This window comes from Falco cherrug, chromosome 2, assembly GCF_023634085.1.
Source record: "Falco cherrug isolate bFalChe1 chromosome 2, bFalChe1.pri, whole genome shotgun sequence".
NCBI classification, from domain to species: Eukaryota; Metazoa; Chordata; class Aves; order Falconiformes; family Falconidae; genus Falco; species Falco cherrug.
The window spans coordinates 15,974,246-15,999,053 of record NC_073698.1 but is presented as its reverse complement, the minus strand read 5'-3'; the positions used below and the strand labels follow the sequence as shown (position 1 = coordinate 15,999,053).

The window sequence follows — 24,808 nt, the reverse complement described above, 5'->3', positions numbered from 1 at the left end:
TGTTGATCCACTTGAGCGCAGGAAGGCTCTGCAGAGGGATCTGGACAGGCTGGACTGTTGGGCCGAGGTCAATTGTTTGAGGCTCAACAAAGCTCAGTGCCAGGTCCTGCACTTGGGTCACACCAGCTCCACACAACGCTACAGGCCTGGGGAAGGGTGGCTGGAAAGCTGCCTGGTGGAAAAGGACCTAGAAGTGTTGGTTGACAACCAGCTGAACATGAGCCAGCAGTGTGCCCAGGTGGCCAAGAAGGCCAACAGCATCCTGGCTTGCAAACAAAATAGTGTGGGCAGCAGGACAAGGGGAGTGATCACTTCCCCATACTCAGCACTGGTGAGGCCGCACCTCGAATCCTGTGTTCAGTTTTGGGCCCCTCACTGCAAGAGTGGTATTGAGGTGCTGGAGCATGTCCAGGGAAGGGCAACGGAGCTGGTGAAGGGTCTGGAGCACAAGTCTTATGAGGAGTGACTAAGGCAACTGGGGGTGTTTAGTCTGGAGGGGAGGAAACTCAGAGGGGACCTTATTGCTCTCTACAACTACCTGAAAGGAGGTTGTAAACAGGTGGCAGTCAGTCTCTTCTCCCAGATAACAAGTGGCAGAACTAGATGAAACGGCCTCAATTTGTGCCAGGGGAGGTTTACATTGGATATTGGGAAACATTTCTTCACTGAAAGGTGGTGAAAAATTGGAAGAGGCTGCCCAGGGAGGGGGTGGAATCACCATTCCAGGAGGTATTTGAAAAATGCATAGATGTGGTGCTTAGGGACATCTCTACTGACGAACTTGGCAGTGCTGGGTTAACAATGGGACCTGATGATCTTCAAGGTCTTTTTCAACCTAAATGACTCTATGAATCTAAATACCTCATACAATATGATCCAACCTTCTAAATAAGGACCCTAAGACAGGCAACAGGATGAGGTAAATTCAGTTGCCTGCACACAGGCACATAGTGCCTCTTGAGATGATATCAGATACCTCATGTGCCTTTCAGCTGTTGCTCCATGACAACACAGGTTTTCCAAAGGTCCCATTTCATATGTAAAAGACTCATTCAGATGTCTTAAATGCATAGTGGAAGCCTGAACTTTCCCTGTAGATCTTCATAAGTATTTACTTATTTACCACTACAGAAAGTTTGTTTCATTAGTAGCCTAAACAAGTGATATTCTAGCAGAAAGTTGTATGATAAAATCATTATAACAAACTTTATCAAATAGCTAGAAGTATATTTTGCTTAAAATAGGAAATACTCTTTACCCCTTTCCACATCCTTCAGGACCCACAAGAAGAAATGGCTGTTTTTTGTTAAAGTCTAGCCAGGGTCTAAAGTAATCTAAACCTCTCTGCATGTCAGGGGTTTGGATGACGGGAAGTGTTTGGAGATTATTGAAGTCCTCAGCTGTCAGATTTTCAGGTTTTTTCAGCTGATATAGCATTAGCTGTCCAGTGTTTGTGTCATAATATGTGTCCAGGGGCTTCCTCGGATCTGGTGGAGATTCTCCTGCCCAACTGAAGATCTTTAAAAAAAATAAAGCTTCAGTTAAATCCATACTCCTAATGACAAGATCTACAATTTTGAGATAATCTAAAGGATGCTCAAAGAATAATTCTTTAAATTTAAACATTCAGTTCTTTGATTTGATAGTTTTAATGCTGTCTTTGAAAATTCAATCATTATGTATACACTTTATGATTAAGTCCTTAACTAAACAATAACATATTACTCTTCTACATATTACTGTTTCATAATATAAAGTGCAAAAAATAAATTGTATTTAGCAAAGCTTTATATAAACTGTCTTTCATATTAGGCAATGTACATAAAAATTATCATGAGAACGAGATAACTCTTTCACATGCATCAATAGCTAATTCCAGAAGCTGAATCTAAACCTTTACCATCTGCTCTGTATATATGGTTTAGCTTCAGGCTGTGTTTTGGAAGGAACTATTTCCTTCTCTCCAACACAAAACTCAAGTGTGATTGTGGAGATAATTATCTCCAGGGACAGACTTTTGTAGACCCTATGGACAAGTATACCCACAGTTTTCCAACACTAACCCCTAGTCCTTATGCCCTCAAGTATCTACACAAAGATAGAACCACATCCCAGTGCATACAATACCTAACTTCAAAATAATGCTTTAAGAACACCTCCCTGATGAGGTGCAACAAAGCCCTCACATTACTATTTCAAGCATTCTGAAGAGGAAAAAACACACAAAATAAATCTGTATTACATATACAGACTCAGAAACTGCTATAGTGGGTCCTTGCATAAAAGAGTGTGGACAGAGGCCATTCCATATCTCTTGGTGCATCACCAAAGGATTGCTGTCTGGGCTGGATGCACTTAGCAGCCTATCACTGAAATAAGAAACATTCCTCCACTTCTCAGCTATTTCCCTACAGACAACACAGATTGCAAATAAATTAGAGCACAGATATTCCATTACTGTAAATCTGCATTGGTTAGAAGACAGAAAATCACTACTCCTATTACATATATTGAGAAGTTCTTAAAAAACTTGCTGAAAAAGATTATTACCTCTTTTGCAAATTCTTGTCGTGATTTCATGTTGAGATTGCCACCAAGACCACGTAACAAGTTAATAATAAACTCTCCACGATCTGTACACCCATGAAGATGAGACAGTCCATTCATCACAGTTCCAACTAAACTTGTTTCTACCACAAAGTCATTCTGTAAATTGCAAGTTGTAAGTTGTAGTAGATGTAAATATATTCCTAAAAATAAATGTGATTTATTGCTAGCAGCCTATCACTCATTGCTCTTTGACACTTCCACAAACAATTAAAGATCTCAGCACTGAAGTTGTTCTACAAAATTCACTTAACAAGCAATTATTTTTAAGCATTGATTTGGAAGTTTTAATTCCAGACCAAGTATTGATGCATTTTAGGATAAGCAATCAGAACTTTCCTTATAGATTTTCAGAATCTATAAGAAATCAGCATAACTGTACACTGAAAACCCCTCTCCTGTACAGATTCTTTATGGATTTTGCCCTTCAGCACCAACGGGGATTTGCAGCCTCAGGATCAGTGTCATGGTTTTTCCTCTGCATCTCCCTGAAGATACTTTTAAAAGTCTAAAAAATCTCCATGGGTGAAAGAACCAAGAGAGGAAATAATATTAAAAACACAACACGACCATATACGTTCCCCAAGGGGAAGTAATGCAAGTCTCCCAAACACTAGCTCACTAGCCACAGCAGTGGGGATGTCTCCTAAATAATGTTTTGTGCATCACAAGCCATTTGTTCAATGCAAATGCAACTCCAGAAGCAGAAGTGGAGGTAGGGAAACATGTAGAATCCTTAAGAAAATCTAGCACATGCAAAACAATTATCTTGATGTAGACCCCAGAATCACAGAATTCAGATAATGTATAAGGTTTTGGACTATGCTTTTTTAATATTGTAATTACACATTACCTTTTGTCTATTAAAACATCTTTCAGTTAAGGTTTTGAGTAGAAACCTAAAGAGCTAAAGTTATATATTAAATCCAGGACAGATTAGTGGAAGCCATTAATATTTAGCATTCTGAACAATCAGACTACTTTTTTAGATATGCCTTTACCAATCATTTTAGGTTTCTAGCATTACATTTCTCCCCAGCCTTTTACAAGCTTCAGTCTACATTGTGCATCTTTTCAAATTTTAGGGTTGGTTGTTTGGGGTTTTTTTGTTATAGACAATAACTTATATCTAGAAAAACAATTTCTTTACTTTTCCATTTTTTAGTTTAGACATTTGTACCTTTCAGATCTTTGAAAACATATAGAAAAATGTCTGGTATGGAACATTAGAGACAGATCTCAAGTTTCATAGAAATATATGCAGTTAATTAATTAAAACTCTATTAAATGTTTCAAAAATTTCAGTACAGCAATTAGGTTTTGGAAATTGATTAGAATAGTTCCAGTATTAATCTTATTAAGAAAACAGCTATCAAAAAAGCACTGAGGTTTGTTGTTTGGGTTTTTTTACTTAAAATTTAAAAATATTAATAATCTCTTCAGTGTTACACTAGAAAAATGGATTGCTAACAGAAGCTGAAATTTGATTAAATATTCAGTTACTAACCTTCTTCACAACCCAGTTTAAAGCCTTTTCAAAACAGTCCCCAATCCAGTTTTCAAGGTTGTATCTGCATTTTTCAGGCTGACTTCTTAGCCAAGATTTTATCAGAGAATTAAGATCTGTATCTTCATCACTAAGTCAAAACAAAACAAGATTCAGACAAATACAAGGCATCCACATCTGCACATAGACAGGTTCAAAGGAACAACAAAATTCCACGAAAAGTTCAGGAAAATACCTTAGCAAGAATTTCTAACCAATATTTGGGCTCTCTAAGGGTCAAACACAGACAAAGAATCCACCATGTCTTTTTCAAAAAATCTGATATATATTAGCCAAAAGATTATAATATGACAGAGCAGAGGGGACATGCAACCTAAAGCAAACTTCCCTAGTGATTTGTTTTCTAAGTGTAAGCAAGTAATTAAATTGCTCCATCTACTTCAGACTACCTTTCAAGAAAAGTAAGTACATTTGCTTACTTTAAAAGTACATAATACTCCTGTGACTTACCTCAGAAAGATCATTCCCATTCGAGATATTGTAGCAGGAGAGGCACAGCTAAGGTCATGGGTTTCAAATATAAAATTGACATTTGAGCCAAATTGAATTCTTTCTCCACTGGGCATAGTCAACAATCTGTTGTCATCCAAAACGGAATTCAAAGATTCAATCCATTCAGGATCAATATCACCATCACAAATTATCCATGAAGTAACATCTATTTCCAGACACAAAAATAAAATATCAAATCCTAGAAAAACACTGAGAACATCGTCTCTTGCTATTTTAACACTAGTTAATACTCTTCCTTCATTATAACTTAAACGTAAGTTCTATGAAGATATTCCTTACATGCTTTACCTGCTGCTCTTTTTGCTTTCTTATCATAAAATTTGGAATGTATATATCAGTGTTCTTGAATATGATTGTCACCAAAAGTTTTTCTTACCTTACGCTGTCCACAAACAATAACATAATATAAAAATGTATCTCAAAATCAACAATTTCAGTAATTTAAGCATAATGATGTATAACTCCCTCACAGACATACCTCGAGGCTCTCGTACCACCTGTCGAGCACTATTTGTAAGCACACCATCAGACCATTCTCTGGTATCCATGTCAATATGGCCTAGTAACTGATGTCGAGGCATAGCTTTAGGATTCATAGTATACTGTTTCACTACTTTCCCAGTTTTACCAAGTGCTGTCTTTAACATCCGCCAGAGCGTTGATTTACCTCCACCACTTGGACCTACAATAACTACACCCATTCTTTGACGTAATTGTTCATATAATTCCAAAGCCTTCTTGATCTAGATAATAAAAGAGATAATGGCTATGTGAAGTTGCAAAGCAAAAAAAATCAATCATGTTTTTTTAATGTTTTTCCAATTTACTTTACATGCAGTCATTTTGTTTCTAGAGTTTTATTTTTTTAAACACTACACTAGATATTTGCTTAAGTCATTAAAGTTATGATACTAAAGAATATCAAGAAATTTAATTTTGCATGTTAGAAGCCTTTCACTAAATTACTGATACAAAAATATTAGCCCCCTTTAAGCACATTTTTAATGAGAAATTAATGAAAATTTAGTCACAAAAGTTTATCCAGCTCTACATTAAATAAATATGAGAGACAAAATTGACTGATAAAAACAAGTTTTCACATGTTTAATTCTTTCACTGTCCAAAACATTCATTGGTGTTTGTACCTGGCTTGAACGAAACTGTGTCACATGTTCACATCTTAATTTTCCTTGCACTATTTTTCTTTCAGTTATACAACTGATCTACCATTCTTCAAACACACACATCTGTTTTTTATATACATGCAATTAGAATCTAACTATCAGTTATTCTTGCTTTTTTATAAAAGATTTGTTTCAAAAGTAAACTGAAATGAGTCAAATGAATGCAATATTAATCAGGTCTAAATCAGACTAACTCATATATCTTTTGTTGCTGTAGTTGATGTTTACCTGGGTGCTTATAATTTCCAAGTTTGCTTCTTCAAAGACTTGTTGTAAAGCTGTAGTTAACTCAGCATACTCTACATCTTTAAAGTCAATGCCAGGAAATACATCTTTAACCAGTGCATCAAAACGGGCGCAGTCCGCAAAGGTAAGCTTTGACATGGTATTAAGCCGCAAAGCTTGAACCACCATGTGACTTTCATTAACTGGAAATAAAAGCAAAGAAGTCAGATCAATTTTAAGCCGTTTGATGGGATTTTTTTTCCATGGAATGTATCAGCACTTGAGCCCATACTGCTAAGACACTGAAGGTGGAATCAGGGAGCAGACTATATTCTAGTTCATGTACTGCTCTACTTGGAAGCTAGACGAGTGCCTTACTATAAGTATCACATATGTTTACAAATGCATTCTATACAGATATGAGATGGTTATGATGCTGGCCAGATAGTGCATAATAACCTATACATTAAAGTGGGCTGAAGAGTAGCAGTGCACAATATCTTACTTGTTAAAGGCACTCATAAAAGAAATTAAGGACCCGGATTCTAGACCTTAACTGTCAGAGGCGGAGTTGAAGTCCCATCTCAAGTGCATCCTAATTAGCTAAGAATATTCCAGAAGTCAACACTCCACAACTCCTCTTGAATCTGAATTACCATGCAAATGTAAGTGTTTTGGGACCAGAATGAAAACAGCCACAAGAAAGCCTTACTCTGCCAGAAAAATAAAGATGCTCATAATGGGAAAGGCACAGGGAAATTTGGAAAAAGTTCAAGGATTTTAGTCCTGAACAATGTCTTAAATGCAAATGCTTCTACAGACAAATTTTTTAAACACCATGATAAATGATTAAGAGGAAATACATTGACATTGAGGAACCTGATTTAGAATGGTTGAACTGCTTTACTAAAAGAAGCAATATACAGTTTAAGCAACATTTAAGAACACAGCCAATACACCAAAGGATTTTGATTCAAGACAAGCAAAATAAAATCCAGGCAAACGTAAGGGAACAGGAAACCATATTTGTTGGGAATATCTTGAACTTCCCAAGCTAAGAGATTAAAAAAATAAAACCAAAAAACATCACACACACAAAGAAAAAATGGGTTTAAAACATAGGTAAATCCATCCACCATGCCTTTCACAGGGTTATTGAAAAATATATTTTAAACCAGACCACACAAATTTCAGCAAATTTCACATATCTAAATATGAAGCTAAAATGGCATAGCAAGAAACAGTGATACTAATGTGCCCTAAAACACAGCACTGGTAATCCTTCTTTGGCAAATCCAAACTCAAGTCACTAACAAATTCTTTAAAGTTGTTATGCCAAGATTTGTAAACCAAGCCTGTCTCTAAAAACTTTCAGATATATGCTATTTAAGTGAGCAAGAAGCAGCAGTATCCTAAAGATGTAAAACGCTCATTCATCCCACACTTTTAATTCCTACTCGTTTACCATCTAAACAACAATTTCAAAAATCTTGAAAAAAATAGTGACCCAGTCTAGTCCAATACATTTCTATCATTTCTACCTGTCCTCATATTTGTCTCTGTCTACCAATCTGAATCTAATGCCATGTGACAATTTTAGCAAACCTCAAATAGAATCAAAATGATCTGATCTCTCATGAATAAAGACAGCATCAAAGGATCAACTTTCCTGCCCTAAGCCAAGTGAAAACAAAGAATCTTTGAGAACCCCTCAAACCCAACCCAAAATAAAGCCCTATATCTATATTCTTGTCATATAAAAGCTCAATCTAGAATATGACAACAGTCTTTTGTGATCTTTCACAGGTACTTTTTTCTTTTCTAAATTGCCTCCAGATACAAGCCATAGCTTCTTGAAATTCCAGCGAACAAGAAAGCTGTAATGAATGATACCTGTACGATATGCTAAACAATCAGAAGTTTAGCATGGTTAACCTTACTTTCTTGCTTTGCTTCACTTTTCTTCAGCTGATGAAGAAGACTGCCACAGCCTCTCAAAACAGTCTTCAATGCTCGTAAACCCCAATCATAGTGCTGCTGTGGTGTCAGAAGCTCCCTAAATTAAAAACAGCAATACTGTAATAAGCTTTAGGCAACAGCACCTGAAGTTTTTGTTTGGTGAATGAATACGCTCATAATATAGTTTTGGACAAAAGAGAAACTGGCGAGTAGCACCATCTGAAATTCATTTGAAAGATATAAGCAATGACACTCTGAAATTTTCAGAGGGAGTATACTCAATAGGCAATGTATTTATTATTGCCCCTAACAGCATTAATTACAACCTCTGAACTTTGTTCTTCCTAATATGCATACTTATAACCAAAAAGCCGTTTGAGTCTAAATTCAACACAATCCTTGTGAGTATTCATATACTCACATTCATATTTAGTAAGTGTGATGGGGGGCAATACTTTGCCACCTTGAGATTATAACTGCATTCCAGGTATTTTCACACCTGAACCTCCCAATATATTCCAATATTTTTATTTTATAATTTAAATTAGTATCTACAGAGATTTAAGAGCTGTATTGAATGTAAAATTTTGGATGACTGAGTACCGGCAGTTTCATGTCTAGTTTTGTTTCCAACACATAGCTTTCTGCAATACCCAAATCATAAAATATTATAGAAAAATAACAAAAAGTATGCATAAATTGTATCCCTACAGTCATGCTTTGGCATGGACTAGACGGAGAAGAAACAAGATGGCAGTGAGATAAATAAAAAGATCAATGCTGAAATAAAAGCAGGAGGGGAGAGAATTACAAAGGTAACATGACAAGGGGGACAAAAAAAAATAAGCAAGCTCACCTTGCCAGACTGAAAATAGCCACTAATTTTCTACCAAGTATTTTGGCATCCTTAAAGCCTTCTGAATACAAAATCACTTCTGCAATAAGTTCGTTGTCTGGATGAGTCATAGCAACTGGCCTGAAAAGTTGTTTGAGGTTATCAGGAAGCTTTTGTCTTCCTCCATAACCTTTTCCAGCAGGATTCAGAGTGATAAAAATTCCAGAATTATGATCCATTTCAACCTAGCATTAGAAGTGCATTGTAATAGTATATTGTCATATGAAGCAGTATTGAGAAAAGTGGGGTAGACTATGTTTAGTTACAGTAGTCAAGTTTTTAAGCTTGACGCAGTCATTTATGGAGTATTTTATAGGAAAAAAATAAGTAAGTTTTGCTGTACCTTTTTGCCAAGCATCTCACATACAGGACTATGATTCTTCAATGCATGTTGAATTGTCTGAATCTGCATGGATACTGCAGACAATACAGCTTCCTCAAGTCTATTGAATTCATCAAAACAGCCCCAGGCACCACACTTCACTAGGCCCACAAATATGCGCCCCATCGACTGCACATCAATGCCCTTAAAGTTAAAAAGAATACTATCAAAATAAGAAAATAATAAAAGACTGCCTTCCCATCTATTAAAAAACATGCCATTGGAAAGAGCCATAAATTCTAATGGAAATTGACAAATTATCAAAAGTATTTCCAGAATATAAAATTGTTTTATGATATGTGAGCATAGACATCCAATTCCTGAATTATACAGAAACATTCACCTCATCACAATTAAAGACTAATACTTGTCTTCCAAGAAGTCCACCCAAGGCCTTTACTGATTCTGTCTTTCCAGTTCCAGCTGGACCATAGGGATTTCCTCCAAGGCCCATCTTCATAGCCTGAGTAAGAGTTAGGTAACACTTATCTGTCAAAGGTGTATAAACAAGTCTAGGGGAATTACCCTGCAGAAACAAAAAAAAATTATATTGATTGGTAGACAGAAATCATTGATGATGTAATTTCATTAATTTCATTCAGAAGTCATTAACTTGAAAATATAACACAATGGTCAAGATTACTGTTTTATTAAGTCTACGCATTTGTTTACAGCTATGAAGTTTTCCTGATTTTATAATCAAGTTTCAAAGCATTGTGCAATTTTTTTTAAAATTACAGAAAAGGGGACAACATAGATGAAACTGCACTCTCATATAAAAAAGTAGAAAATATTTATGTGATGTTACTGCTTTCCATCTAACTTACATTTACCCCATCAATATCACAAGAATGAAAACAACTACCCTAACTTTTAGCATTTTCTGTGAAACAGCATTCTAAGGACACAAGAAACTTGAAAAAAATGGTAACAGTTGGGAGGCAACCAGCATCATGTATGAAATGGGAAAGTGTTTGACACATTTATGAAAGCCACCATGTAGAAATTAAAGATACCACACCTGATATTCGTATGTATACTGGAGTTCAGCATCTACCATCTGAATGTAACATTTTTGGTCTTTCATATAAAATCTCAGCTGCTTCTTCCAAGCCCAGTCTTCAGCATTGTGAACCTGAGCTTGATTCAGTTGCTTCACCACATCAATGTTATGAATGATATCAAGAATCAAAGCTTTAAGCTTGAGCTCAAGGATTCCTGATTCTGCAAATAACCACACACACCCCCCAAAAAAAAAAAAAGAAACAAAAACAAAACACAACAGTGTAGTAAGGTACATTACCCATTTTCAAGTTCATTGTGCTGCTTTCTATTTACCAGCAGACTTTATTCAGATCACATTTCAATTAAGTATAGAAATATTTACTATCTAAAGCAAGCAGCATAAAATGAGATCCTGACAGAGAATGTGAATCATATGTAAATTCAGTCCATTAGAACTGATTTTGTCTGCCTCTACAGTCAACAGAGAGATAGAGGTTTTTCTGGAAAGCATTTTATTCCAGGAGTATTTACAGCTATGTCGACTTCAGTACTTAGCGCGGGACAATCTGTTAATTGATCTGCTAAGGATCTGAAAAACATACTATGCGCTCTCTGGAAATTTTACTCAAGACTAATTAGGGCGATGTGCAATTAATGTTCATTAGCAGATTGAGTGCATTAGGTGTACTCTGAGAACATATTGTTTAATCTAGTTCAATTTGAAAGAAATCCAGTTTATGTGCTATAGTATACCATTCCACGATGGGAATTAAACCAAAGCAAGTGGGGATAATCAGGCAACTCCCTTCAAAAATTACACTTATTACCCAAATGAAAAAGTTACTGTGGAATGAACACTTTTCTATATCTGATGACATTTCTCCAATGGCTACATAAAGAGCACAGAAAGGGAGCTTTGATAAAGAACAACACTAACAGACTGCTGAAGGTAGGTGATACGAAACTTATTCCTAATTAATATATCAGATGTTAACAGTTCATAAATTCTAAAGTAGAATTTAATACAGTAAGCAGCTATATAAATGTGGTAGAAGATTGTCAACTACATGTCAAATTTAGTCTTTTTATACACATAGGGTAAGGGCCATCTCACCTAACCTACGCTACAGAATTTCACATCTTAGGTAGTCAATTCAAAGCCCCCCTTCTGGTCAAAACAGAGGAATAAGCACTCAAAGGCATAACTATTCTGACCCAGTTGGACTACGTAGGATTCAGAACAATCATGTCTTGAGAATAACTAGTTTATTGGTTTTGCTACAGAAGTACTCAAGAATTATTAGTTCAACTGCAGGTGTATACATCTAAGATAGAAAAAGAATCACATACAGAATATAGGCATGACATAATGTACCTCAACTGCTGTTTGGCCATTTCCTGTGAAACATAACACTAGTGCACAGTTCAGTAGCTCAGGACCAGTTATTAGCAAATAAATAAACCAAAAAAATATTAGAAGATATTAAAAAATAATTAAATATGTTTTAAAATATGTAAGTGCTCCAAGACAATTTTTAATTAAATAAAAATCCATTGTACAATCTGAAATAGTAAATACACTAATCTTGGCAGTAATAGGTGGGTAACACTATGTAACAACTTCATGAACTCAAATCGGGACAGATTTATATAATATCCTGTTTAAACAGGGTTCAATACTACACAACTACATAGTCATTATGAAGAATTACATATTAATTATAATTTTTATACCTGTACTCCCAGAATCTTCCATACGACTATCAATACTAGTATAATGTTCCAGTTTAGCCATGAGTTCTAATTCTAACTGTTGCAGATTATGGTCTTTAATAGCACTTTCAACATCTTCAGTGAACTTAATTTGTTCTGCTAAGGAAAGAATCTTTAGAAGAAAAAGTTCAAATTACATTTTATAAATACAGAAGACATAAAGAAAAGAAGGTTTTCAATTAATTTGTAATTTCTTATTATGTTTGATATTTAAAATATATTACTGTATCTTTTTTATACAAAGCCACATATTTGCTACGCTTTTACGAACAAATGTAGCCACCTTAAAATCTGACAAAATTTCGCAAAAACTTGCAATGTAATACAGCAAACGCTTTAGTTGTTCTACAGCATGTCATAACAAAACTTCTAAAGCACCTTTTCCCATTAAATGATATGTCAGATGAAAACTACCATACTGTAGGCATCCTGAGCCCATACTCAACAGGCTCAGGAAAACCTCTGCCTTTTTGCGTCACTGATCTGCTAATACAGTATTTTGCATTCAGGTTTCTAACAGTCCACTTATGTTCTAATTACTTTACGTTCACTAGAAAAGCCCTGTCTAAGCTATGAAGGTTTAGTCAAACTTGGAACTGCAAAGATCAGTAACAAAAAAATTCCACCAATTATGCCAGTCTGAAGATTTGTAACAGTAACTACACTCTGGTGGAAGGAAAGAGTAACCCACAGTCCTGTGCGGGAGTGACAGGATCACTGAGCAAAGGGCACGAGGTGATGCGACAGGAAGGGACCACAAAAAACAACAACATCGTGCTTAAGCAGGGTCACCTCCAGCACTTGCACAGCAGCAAGGAAGCACCTGCAAGGCACCACTATGGACAAATTCCCCAGACCCTCTCCAGAAACTCAACATGCTGGGGTGCCTCTCTGAAGTGCCTGTACACTAGTGCAAGCACTACGGGTAATAAACATAATGAATTGGAGATCTGTGTGCAGCTGGGGTGGCTCCCGTGACTGCAGTGCTGCTGTGGAGAGATACAGGCATGTTAGGAAGAACAGGCAGGGAAGATGAGGAGGGGGAGTTGCACTTTACATAGAAGAGCAGCTGGAGTGCATGGAGCTCTGCCTAGGGATGGATAAGGAGCCAGTTGAGAGCTTACAGGTTAGGATTAAAGAGAGGACAGGTCAAGGTGCCATTATAGTGGGTGCCTCTTTCGGGCCATCTGACTAAGAAGAACGAGTGGATCAGGCCCTCTTGACAGATAGGAGCAGCCTCACATTCACTGGGTCCTGGGTCCCCACAGGGGACTTCCACCACTCCAATAATATCTGGAAGGGCAACACAGCAGGACATAAGCAATCCAGGATGTTCCTGGAGTCCATGTATGACAACCTGCTCTTCCAAGTGACAGAGGAGCCAACGAGGACACGTGTTTTATTGGACACAGTCCCGCGAAGGCTCACAAAGCTGATTAAGGGACTGAAGCATCTCTCCTGTGAGAACAGGCTAAGAGAGCTGGGACTGTTCAGCCTAGAGAAGGCCCAGGAGGGCATCTTATCACTTTCTACAAAATTCTGAAGAGGTGGTGCTAGGAAGACAGAGCCAGGCTCTTTTTGGAGATGCCCAGGACAAGAGGCAAAGGGCATAAACTGAAACAAAGGAGGCTCTGTCTGAACATCAGGAAACACTTTTGTACTGTGAGAGCGACCGAGCACTGGAACAGGCTGCCCAGGGAGGCGGTTTGAATCCTGGCAAGATTCAAAAGCTGTCCAGACATGGCCCTAGGAGAACCAGCTACAGGCAGACCTGCTTGAGCAGGGGTGTTGGACTAGATGACCCCTAGAGGTCTCCTCCCACCACAACTATTCATTTTGTGATTCTGTGTGATTCTCTGTGCTACTGGTCAAAATTGCGTAAAAGAATTTCATGTTCATGACTGTTTCTGCTTATACAGCTAAACTTTACAAACTATATTTTAATCAGATTCAAAAAGGGCTTTTTTATGTTACTAAGTCTTAGCAGCCCTGCATGTAACATTCACTAAGATCAAGATTTATATAAAATTCAATAAATAGATGAATGTTAAGTCAGGTGCCATGTAAAAGACTTGAGTATTTAAAATGTTTACAAAACAATTATAAGAACACCTATTTTTAAGAATTTCTCTATACTATAAACGAATAAAATGGATTTGTTTGGGTTATTTTCTTCCAAATCCATAGGTATACTTCTTTATGAGACTTCAAATAATAACTTATTTGTTAAATCTAGGACTACACAGTGACATTACTGGATTGACTACTACCTGGGAAGGAAAGAGTGATGGATCAATTGAACCTTGTGATTTTTTTCCAGCATCAACACAGTCAATTAACATTTTTTTCAGGGTCTCCTTCATCTCCAAAGCCAAACTGTTTAGCCACACCTGACAAAGAGATGAGAAAACCTCAAAAGTTACAGTACAAAATAATTTCTCAAAGATACTTGAACATACTTGGATGTGATTTTCCTACCTCTACATCATTTGACAGAAGAACTTTATTTCTAAGTGGCACAGTTTCTCCTTCTACAGACTTCATGGCAACTATGTATTTAAATTCTTCATCAAAGTTCACGCTATTAATGCCTATTAATCAGAAAATGTCAATGAAGTTACATATTGTTAAACTCAAACATTAATTCTTTAGTGTCTAGTAGTGGAAAGAAAAAAAGTCTGCAACATATTACTTAGCTTTGAAGAACCCAATTTCTAAATAAGTACATTACACAAATGAAGATTAATAGATTACCAGCAAAAAGCTTCTTCAGATGAGACTGGATAACCATAGGATTTGTCGACTGTCCTAAAATTTCTAGTAAGTCATCATCTCCAATGAAATAAAGTCTTGGAAATGCTGAGCGTTTTTCCTATATAAAAAAAATAAATAAATCAGTTTTGTTGATTTAAATTCAAACTTACTTCCTTTCTTTTTAGAAAACTATATTAATGTCAACTGTACCTCCAAAAACTCATTCAAAGATCTCTGACATCTCTGAAGCTGGTCAAGTATAGTAGTTAAGGTACTTCTTATTCCTGTCCGGGCATTCAGTGACGTTATCCTATTGTCACTCTTGATATCCAACATAATGGATCTTGACAGAAAAAATATGGAATCATTCATAAAAAAAAACTACAATTGTAATCTGAGTATGATATACAAGTAGTTACGTAAATAAAAATTAAAGGACAGGGAAGTCATATAAATAACTGATATATAACTTTCAGTTTTCAGTATTAATGATGAAACATTTCAGAATTTGTATCAATGTCTCTCCAATGTAATTTTATAACAACTGTTTGATAAAATTTCTCTACCCAAAACCAAGACAATGCCATTCTTTACTTTTATTTCCTTTTAAGAAGTTATTTTAACTGAAATTAAGACAGATAATGGTACATATCTTTCTACAGTTCAAAAAACCCATCCTTTTTTATCTCCTTGACTTGTTTGAATCAAATAAACTATCTAATTCTCCCAAAAGTCCATCTGTGCACCTTCTTAGTGAACAAAGTGCTTGTCTTCAACAAGAAATGATTCTTGAAAACACAATTTCATCACCTCAGCTTCTGTTGACAAGATTGATCTTGTGTTTGCCTGCCTTGTGATCTTTGACATTTCATGTGATTCACATGTACTCCATAAAATACCCCTTATTCACATGTACTCCATTAAATGAAACCTACATTACCACCTTTATTCAGACATATGTCACTGCCACACATCTCTGTCTATTGAATTTCTGCTGCTGACCTTCATCATACTTAAATTGTTCCATACATTTTCACCCTGAAGAATGTTCTAGCTTATATGGCTCAAAGCTATTACAAAAAATAAGTCGCATTCCATAACACTAACCTAAAGTCTTCATCAACCCTGTTAAAACGAGCCTGTTCTTTGGGCAGAGCTCCACGACCAAATATTGGTTCCAAGTAGACCCATTTCCTCTGAATTTGGTTTAAATTCTGCAGATACTCATCCAACTCAGCTAGCTTTTTCTCCCAGATGGACACTTTATCTTCAAAACCTTTGTAATAGGGAGAGTCCTTGAGGGACTGTAGAAGACAGCGATGATCTCCAACTTGGTTGACTATGTCCTTCCAGTCTTTAATAAGCCTGTGTGTCTTGCCCTGGCTGTCTTCATAATCTGTTAATGTAAAGACAGCTCCAACTCCCCAGAGTTCAAGCTCACGTAATGCTTCTCTGATTGTGACTTCACCTTGGGCCCGACAATTCAAATCCTATTTAAAAACATAAATAGATTTAACTTGAAACTACAGAGCTTGCAATAAAATTTCCATTCAAAAATATGACATAAATTCTATTTCTATAGTGATAAAAATATAAAAATGCATTCAGAACAAAACATACTACAAAAAATACACCACAAAATAAAATATAGTACCTTTATTTTAAATGATTCATACCTTAAGTTCCATTGCTTTTTCTATAATGGCATCTGACACTTTTAGCAGATCTCCAAATAACAAACCCTCAAGTGTAGTGCCTCGGGGAAGACCCAGAAGACGAAAGAGATCCAGCCAATGGTCTGAAGAAAGATGTTCTCCTCTAATATATTTTAGGAGTGGGATTATCATCTATAGGAAAAACGCATATGTGAATCCATCTAGTCTTTATGAAAACTGTACTGTTTGAGCATAGAGCGACATGCTATTCAAACAAAACAAAAATTTACATTCTTAAACTACAGCACGTATTTTTCAATGGCTGCATTTAATATTTAGGAATATAACTCTGAGGAAAATTCTTTGCTAAATGTGTGTCTGTGTAAACTGTAATGACCCTCCTGTTCACTGTAAGGAACTAAAAGGTTCTCAGTAGTGAAATGTTCCAAACAGTATCAGAAGATATTTTGTTAAATCATAACTGATTTTATTACAAGAATTGAACAATGAGTTACAGAATGAAGTATATTACCCAGTAATACCAAAATATTTTTTGTTTTGTACCGTTCTTTGTAGCTAGCATCTTACTTTATATTTGTCCACTTCTTTTTGCAACTTTACTGTCATTACAGTATGTTCTTCCATCTTCCTTATTTTGTCATGCCAGTTAAACAAAAATTCTTCAAATAGGTATGTTTTACTCCTACATGAAAATCAAATATAAAAAGGTCACAATAACACAGTACTACAACCTCACATATACGTTGATGAAAAATAAAATAATAAAATCATACCTAAAAGTAATCCAGTCTTCTTTGGCTTTTTCCTGAAAACCTTGATGAAACTCTTCATACAATGCCCAGACTTCTGCACAACTCTTAATATCCTGACGTACAACTTCAGACAATGAGAAGTCAGGCTCTTCCAATTTAAAATGAAGGCATTCTTCACTGAATAAAAAGATCACTGTATTATACATTACATTATTATGCTTTTATGGTTTAAAAGATGTTATCACATGGAAATAATTATTTTTTTTAAGAAAAGCCATTAGTTTCATTAAAAAACATTACTGCCAAATGCTATTTCCTTATAGCATCCTTCTTGAATAGAAATAATAAAGGAATATGACAAATAACTCTCCTACACAGCAATCTTCTCCAATATTCATAACTATTTTCCATAAACTTTCATTTCTTTCTCATTTATGAGAAAAGTGCATTACTTTATGCCCCCAAAAACAAAACGTGAAAGAAAATATTTTTTAATTGATTGTTTCTTCCTGTTAGTGGAAAGAATATGCTGATTTTATTTACTATCATATTTAAGTGCCAAGCTAAGAATTTAAACAGAAAATTTTGTCCACTCAAGATTTACAATAAACTGAAAATAGGCACACAGAGCAAAAATCCTTTTCTTTTGCACAACAGTCCATCATAGGGAACACTTACTCAAGAAATGGCAGACCTCAGCTCTTGCCCTCTTAAGTTACAAGAGGATTGAAGTAATAACTCCCTCTTCTTGGACAAGTATTCTCAAACCTTCTGTTAGTGAGAATTTCAGAAGTGAGAATCAAGCCAAGCCCTTAGCGTACAGACTCCCTTTACATGAAAGTCTAAGAGATTTCTCCAGTTTTTCATTCCAAGAAATTATAGAAAAACTTCACTATAGAAATTCGTGTTACGTAAAATCAATAAAAAGGACATGAAAAACATATAATATGAATAAAATGAAATTTCTTATATTATCTGTCGTGATAAAAAATAGTTAACATTTTCTGAGACACTGTTGCTGCAAAAGATCAATACATTAATTAAAAGTGTATACAGGGAAATAAACATGCATACATGAGCTTTTCTTTCACCGTTTCAAGTTCATCAAATTCTTTCTTTTTTTCCTTTATGATCTGAGCACTTTTCTCAAGCACATCTTGATCATCTGTTTCAATGACATCATCACTTGGCTTTAGCTGATCCCAACGAGCTTTAAACTTTTCCAGGTCTTGAAGATATATATTAATACGTGAAATCACATTCCCCTTCATCATTTCAATCTGTAAAGTAAGACTTAAAATTAAATCCTTTCAACGGTTTGTAACTACAACTATGATCGAAATCAAAGTAGCAACTTAAAACTTGATCAGAACTTGGTAACTACAACTTGATCAAAATCAAACTCAAAAAACTTCTTGTGTAATACCCTAAAAACCAGTTCATCTTTATTCTGTTGTTCTTGTTTTTTTTAAAAGGGGCACTTTGGGTTTTTTAAATATGCTGGTATTTAAGACCTGTTCATTTGGCACATGCTACTCATTTAGCCTGCACCTTATGGCACATAGAAAAATTGTTATATCTATGTAGCATACTGATATCTTCAGTAGAACTGCAAATTAGTTCAGCAATTTGCCTATGGACTGGAATTACAGGACTGCACATAGTTCAATAAAGTTCTATGAAAAGAAAACAAACATCAATACTAAAAATATGATAAAGTAATAAAAATGCTACTTTTTAACTGTTACCCTGTTTTCCTCAGTTAACCACTGCATTCATTAAGCTATCTCTCACCAAGAAATTGTTTGAGACAAAAGTACAATAACGTAACATTCACTTCAGCATCAGTTCAACTGAAGTTTCACCTAGTTACCCTCTAAACAGTTCAAGTATTCTTCCTTTAAGGGACCTCCCTCAACTCAGTATCATTGGTGTTAACACTGAACTAAGAACACTTAGGAATCTATTTAATCTAAGGAAAACGTATTTCTCCAGACCTATTCAAAATAATCTCAAAATTTTTAGGTAAAGTATTAAGCTTTCATTGTTACCTGTTCTGTAATCATAAGCTGATGGCTTTCCATCATTAATTCAAATTTATCCCATGTAGCTTTTAGGTTACTGATAGTGTCCAAGCCTGCACCAGCCACAGTTCGCAAAAGCTTGTTTTTATCTTCAGCCTCTTGAAACAGGAGGAAAATCTAAATTCAAACAGATTAAAGATATGTGTATGTAAAAATTCAGCAAATCCTGTTTACCCAAACTACAAACAAATACATTAGAATCAACTCTGTATGCACAGCTTATATGCTTATATACAGCTGCTTTTTTAATACTGTTTAATATTAAAACACTAGAAAAAATAATATCTGAGGTATTTAAAGAAATTCTAAATCTTGATCCTGACAAGTGAATGTTTACTATGAAACAGATAAGTGTCTCTTTATATATTGCAGAAATCCACAATCAGAATCAAGAACAGCAGCAGAACTGAATTAAGGAAATATGTATGTATGTGTGCTGGGTCTGGCTGGGATGGACTTAATTTTCTTCATAGCAGCTCATATGGTGCTATGTTTTGGATCTGTGACAAAACCAATACTGACAACACACTAATGTTTCACCTGTTGCTGAACAGTGTTTGCACAGCATCAGTGCTTCCCCCCGCCCATCCTCAGTGAATAGATTGGGGGTGTGCATGAAGTTGAAAGGGGACACAGCCAGGTAGATATATTCCATGCCACATAATGACATGCTTAGCAATAAAATGGGGTAGAGTGGGGTTTCGGTAGATTAGACATCTTTTCTTCAGGAACAGCCAGGGTATCAGTCAATCCATGTTCTATATTTTCTTTCTCTCTTACTTCACTTATTGAACTACTTTGATATCAATCCATGAAGTTTCTCGCTTTCACGCTTCCCCTCCTCTTCTCCTGTCCCATCAGGGGTGGGGGAGGCTGTTCAAATGAGTGAGGAAGTGAGCAAACAGCTGTGCGATACTTAGCTGCCTACCAGGGTTAACCCACAAAAATACAGAATAACAAAAAGTAGGAATAGAGACACTTCAAATAAACAGAAATTTTATTCACATGAAAGAGCACTTTTTTTTTACCTGATAATGGGGAAAAAATCCAGGTTTTTTCCCACATACCAAATCAACCTATTTTTTTTTAAAAACAACTCTTTTAAACTCTGTAAGTCAGAAGAAACTGAAATAAACACATACAGTTTTACACATTTACCAAAATGTCCTGTTATGTATGTTTTCCTTTAAAAATTAAGAGGTGAAAACAGGCACTAATGCTAAGGCGAGATACTGTTCAGTAAGTTATAGAGAATTAACTCTCTTCAACATCTAACAATTCTCCAAGAGTTGCTACAAAATGTACTTATACCCAAACTAACACAGTCCTTCCTGAGTCAGCAGCCAAACAGTGAAACTGTTTGATAAATGACATGAAAGATAAAGATAAAACTAGATGTCTGTACATGGGCTTATCAAGTAGGCATCTAAAACTCCATTATCACCAAAGAGGATCGTTGAAACCAAGGTCTCAGTCATTTAATGACAGAGGCTTCCATCATTACTTGAGATCCCCTACTCTATCCCATCTGCCTTATATCCACCATCCCAAAAGAGTGGGTGTTACACGTGTCCTGTGTCATAGCAGCCAGCTCTTGTATGGAGCTCTCAGACATGCCAGGACACCCCCAAAACAGCAGACACCTATGTATAAACAACTACAGTAAGCTCTTAACTGAGCTAAGAAATCAGCTCAGGAGAATCAGCCACAAGGTATCTACTTTAGGGTGAAACGGACTGCTCTAGGCTACAGTTGATTGCATTCACTCAGAACTGGATTCAGTTTCTCACAAACCCTGTCTAGGGTCATTTGAGATGCCCTAGAGCACTTGCCTGGCCTCCAGTTGCAACTGGAAAGGTCGAGGCCTCCCAGAACTTCTCTGTTAGGTCTGCCAGTTTTCTGTGGATGTTGAATATACATCTCTGGGACTCTAGAACTGCATCTGTGAGCAACTGAACCAGACTTCTACTGAGTGTATTAACAGCACACACACTGCAGATGTGCACATATACACCCAAACTCAGATGCATTCGTTTACAACTGAATTCTTTTCTGCATAAATAGTGTCTGGTTGGGAGGAGTTAATAGGGCTTTTGTAGAATTCCACAATTCTGTAGAATCAGAGTTCTTTAAAGGCATCAGTAAGGGTATGGATGAAGGAAATTAAAATTATATATTCCAATTTGGATTCCAAAAAGCTTTTAAAACAAACCCTCACCAAAGGCTTTTAATGAAATCTAGTAACCTTGAGATAAGAACAAAGGTCCTTGCAGAAATAATTAATGAGATACAAAATAGAAAACAGAGATAGGAGGAAATTACCAGTTCCTGCAATAGGAAAAGGTCACCCATGGAGTTCTGTAGGTACCATGCTGAACTGCTCAAGGTGTTTATAAAAGAGTTGGAAATGGAGAGTAAGCTGTGAGATGACAAAGTTTACCGATGATACTGTTATTCCAGGCATTAAAACAGTTCACCTATGAAGAACTGCAGAATGAACTTAGAAGAAATAGTGACTGACAATACTGGTGACAAACAAAATTCAAGTAGATAACCATGAAGTGACATCTATGTGAAAAAATAAATTTCACACATACAAGTTGAGTTCTGAGGTAACAGCTGGAGCTCAGGACTGATAGCTTGGGGTTACAACAGCCAGTTTTACAAAAATGCCGGCTTAACGTGAGCAGTAGAAAGTAAATCAAATGTTAGAAGTCACAAGGATCAAAAAGAGAATAAAAGAGATAATACTGATATTTCATCATATAAATCAATGGTTTGTTTGTATCTTAAAAATTGTACAAAATTCCGTTCGTCCCACCGCAAAAGATTATTACAAAACTAGAAAAGACTTACTTAAGAGCAACAAGGATGATCACAGTTCTGAGTGGGCTTATGTATAAGGAAATATTAGGTGAAGTAAAACTCCTCAATTTAGAAAAGAGATGGCTGATACAGGACCCACCTAAGAAGAATAGGGGCTGATTGGTCCATATCTCTTCCAATGTAAGACTTAAATGGCGTAAAGTTAACAGATGGTGTGTAAGAGGTGAAAAAATAAAAGGAGGGAGTCCTTCATGTAACATGAAATCAATCTACACTTTACCAGAAGATATTCTGCATGTCAAATGTATTTGCTTTCAAGAGGAAACAAGGTAAGATTGTGGAAGAGAAATCCACCAAGTGTTACTATAGGCTCAGGAACGACATAAAACTCAAAAACATTCTGGTTGGAGGCTAGAAGTGTGGGAAAGCATCAGATATGCTACTCTGATTTTATATTTTCCCCTAGACACCCACTTTATTCTACTGCTGGATACAAAACACTGTGCTAACCCTATATGGCCACTGCATGTTCTAAACTAGTTATATTAAATATCAGTTTCCATACTAAAAAGGAATTACATTTTTTGATAGCTGTTTTTCTGGATATGATGAAATAGTATCTTACCCCTTCTTTTCGTTCATGTAGGTTTAAATATTTTACATTGTCTGCTGCTATTTCCTCCACAGTCTGGGGCCTAATCACTAGTGTTTCCATGGCATCAGTGAGAAATGAAGAAACATCACTTAGGTGAGCTATATAAAGATGGAAAACAAAGTTATCATCGAGAAAATATTTGAATAAATGTACAAATCACAAATGTACTGCGATACAACATTGTCATAACATATGACAATATGCACAAAGCATTTGCTTAAAAAATTGCAGACCCCAATCTTATATGCTGCTTCAAAAAAACCTGCACGTTTGTATTTACATGTAGCTTTTTTAATGTAATTCACTCTATTCAGTGTATGATTTAGACTACAAGTATAAGAGCCCCTTCTGAGAATTAAACATAAATACTCAAGGTATTTATTTATACACTTTCAAAATCTGTATATGTAGGTCTTTTTTGGGTAAATGGAGAAAACCAAGATGTTAAAGTTGCTTTGGGGGTTTGGGTATGAAGTTTCTTTTGTTGGTTTTGTTTGGGTTTTTTTTAAGAAACTGACTAACTAAAGCCACCTTGCTTTAAATATTGAAAAGATTCCCAAACAAAAGCCTGATTAAGGTATAATGATGTATTTTCCTACCAAGGTACATCTTTTTGGTACTGAGAAAGGAGCTGTACAATTCCAGGGAATAATACATCTTCCAGGAAACAATCTTTCAGGCTATGGAAATAATTCACTTCCTGCACAATTCCTGTTCTGTGTTTCCTGTGCTGATCGTTACATTTAAAGCACAAAGCACTGGTACTTCTCATCATCTACACCTTACTCCATTTTGCCTACCTGCTCCAGATACAGAAATATATACACCCAAAAATAGGGAAATAATTTGCACTCTTTAATACTCTGTATTTTGACAATCTAAGTGACAAGTAACTCTATGGAATAACTCTAAATTATTTAAGACTCTTCATGAAGTATTTCAATTTGTGAAATAAAAACCAAATAATATTTTTAAATTATATTTCATGATGCCTCCTTCCATTACCCTCAAATGCCCAAGACATTTGCCTCCCTCAAACATTAAAGGAATTTTCCTCCCTGAAATAATAAAGTATTTTTATTTCAGACAAAAGAAAAAAGAATAATGTTCATATGTATTCTACAACTGGAACAGATGTGGCCAGAATAAGTGAATGGGAAAGATGCATATGGACATCAAGGGATCTTAGGTTAGGCCTGTTGTGAAAAATAGTAACAGATTACTTTCTCTGCATGGTGATTTCTGCAGCTCACTGTGCCCAAGAGTAAAACATTTCTTAAAAGGAGTATTTACATTAACAGAAATGTCCCCAACTACAACAGAAACAAAAAAATAATACTCATTAAAATTATTTACCTTGAATAGATTTTCTCAAAGAAATGACAAGAACGTCATACAACTTCTGGATGAAATCATCAACTACATTTTTCACAGGATTGCAATTAACAGTTATACAATCTATCTTGATGGTGCTTCAAGACAAAAGATTAAAAAATAGCAAATATTCAGTAGTACACTTAGGTGTCAATATCTCCAAGATCTACATATATCTATAGGCTACAAAATCAGGGTAAACTAGTAAGACACAAACCCCCTCATAATGCTACAAATAAAAGTAAGGTTTTATTGGGAAAATTACTCACAGTATTGAAATAATTATAACCACTGCATACATATGCAGTTTTGTGGAGACTAAGGTCTCTGCTCTGCTCCTTCAAATAATTAGAAAATTGCTTGATTTTATATAACCAATGTCACTGAATTCAAAAGGAGTATTTCTATACTTAAGTAGAAAATATTTTAATTCTTTGTACAGTCATGTCTTTAAATCTCTAATTTCCATGAGTATTTAGCAATCCAAGCTTCAATAGCCCTAAGAAGATAAGAAAAGCTATAGTGAGTCGTTTCAAGGCCCCATATCTAATATCTCACAGTGACCATAAGTAGATAC

General features: G+C 35.6%; 1 protein-coding gene across 2 annotated transcripts in view; it reads right to left on the bottom strand.

Annotated features, from left to right (window-relative positions):
* The window catches only part of DYNC2H1 (dynein cytoplasmic 2 heavy chain 1), a 177,938-nt gene that overhangs the window by 134,154 nt on the left and 18,976 nt on the right, over positions 1-24,808 (bottom strand). For both annotated transcript variants that reach the window (XM_055701234.1, XM_055701235.1), the window contains exons 19-42: positions 24,214-24,329; positions 22,828-22,955; positions 19,344-19,493; positions 18,367-18,572; positions 17,314-17,469; positions 17,108-17,222; positions 16,541-16,711; positions 15,972-16,354; positions 15,075-15,207; positions 14,865-14,982; positions 14,589-14,701; positions 14,381-14,500; positions 12,072-12,222; positions 10,354-10,556; positions 9,676-9,858; positions 9,294-9,476; positions 8,912-9,135; positions 8,037-8,152; positions 6,100-6,299; positions 5,166-5,430; positions 4,625-4,832; positions 4,115-4,244; positions 2,551-2,706; positions 1,259-1,518 (exon numbers count right to left, since the gene is read on the bottom strand). In XM_055701234.1, coding sequence (XP_055557209.1) covers positions 1,259-1,518; positions 2,551-2,706; positions 4,115-4,244; positions 4,625-4,832; positions 5,166-5,430; positions 6,100-6,299; positions 8,037-8,152; positions 8,912-9,135; positions 9,294-9,476; positions 9,676-9,858; positions 10,354-10,556; positions 12,072-12,222; positions 14,381-14,500; positions 14,589-14,701; positions 14,865-14,982; positions 15,075-15,207; positions 15,972-16,354; positions 16,541-16,711; positions 17,108-17,222; positions 17,314-17,469; positions 18,367-18,572; positions 19,344-19,493; positions 22,828-22,955; positions 24,214-24,329 — 4,188 coding nt within the window. The remainder of the gene's footprint in view (positions 1-1,258; positions 1,519-2,550; positions 2,707-4,114; positions 4,245-4,624; positions 4,833-5,165; positions 5,431-6,099; positions 6,300-8,036; positions 8,153-8,911; positions 9,136-9,293; positions 9,477-9,675; positions 9,859-10,353; positions 10,557-12,071; positions 12,223-14,380; positions 14,501-14,588; positions 14,702-14,864; positions 14,983-15,074; positions 15,208-15,971; positions 16,355-16,540; positions 16,712-17,107; positions 17,223-17,313; positions 17,470-18,366; positions 18,573-19,343; positions 19,494-22,827; positions 22,956-24,213; positions 24,330-24,808) is intronic.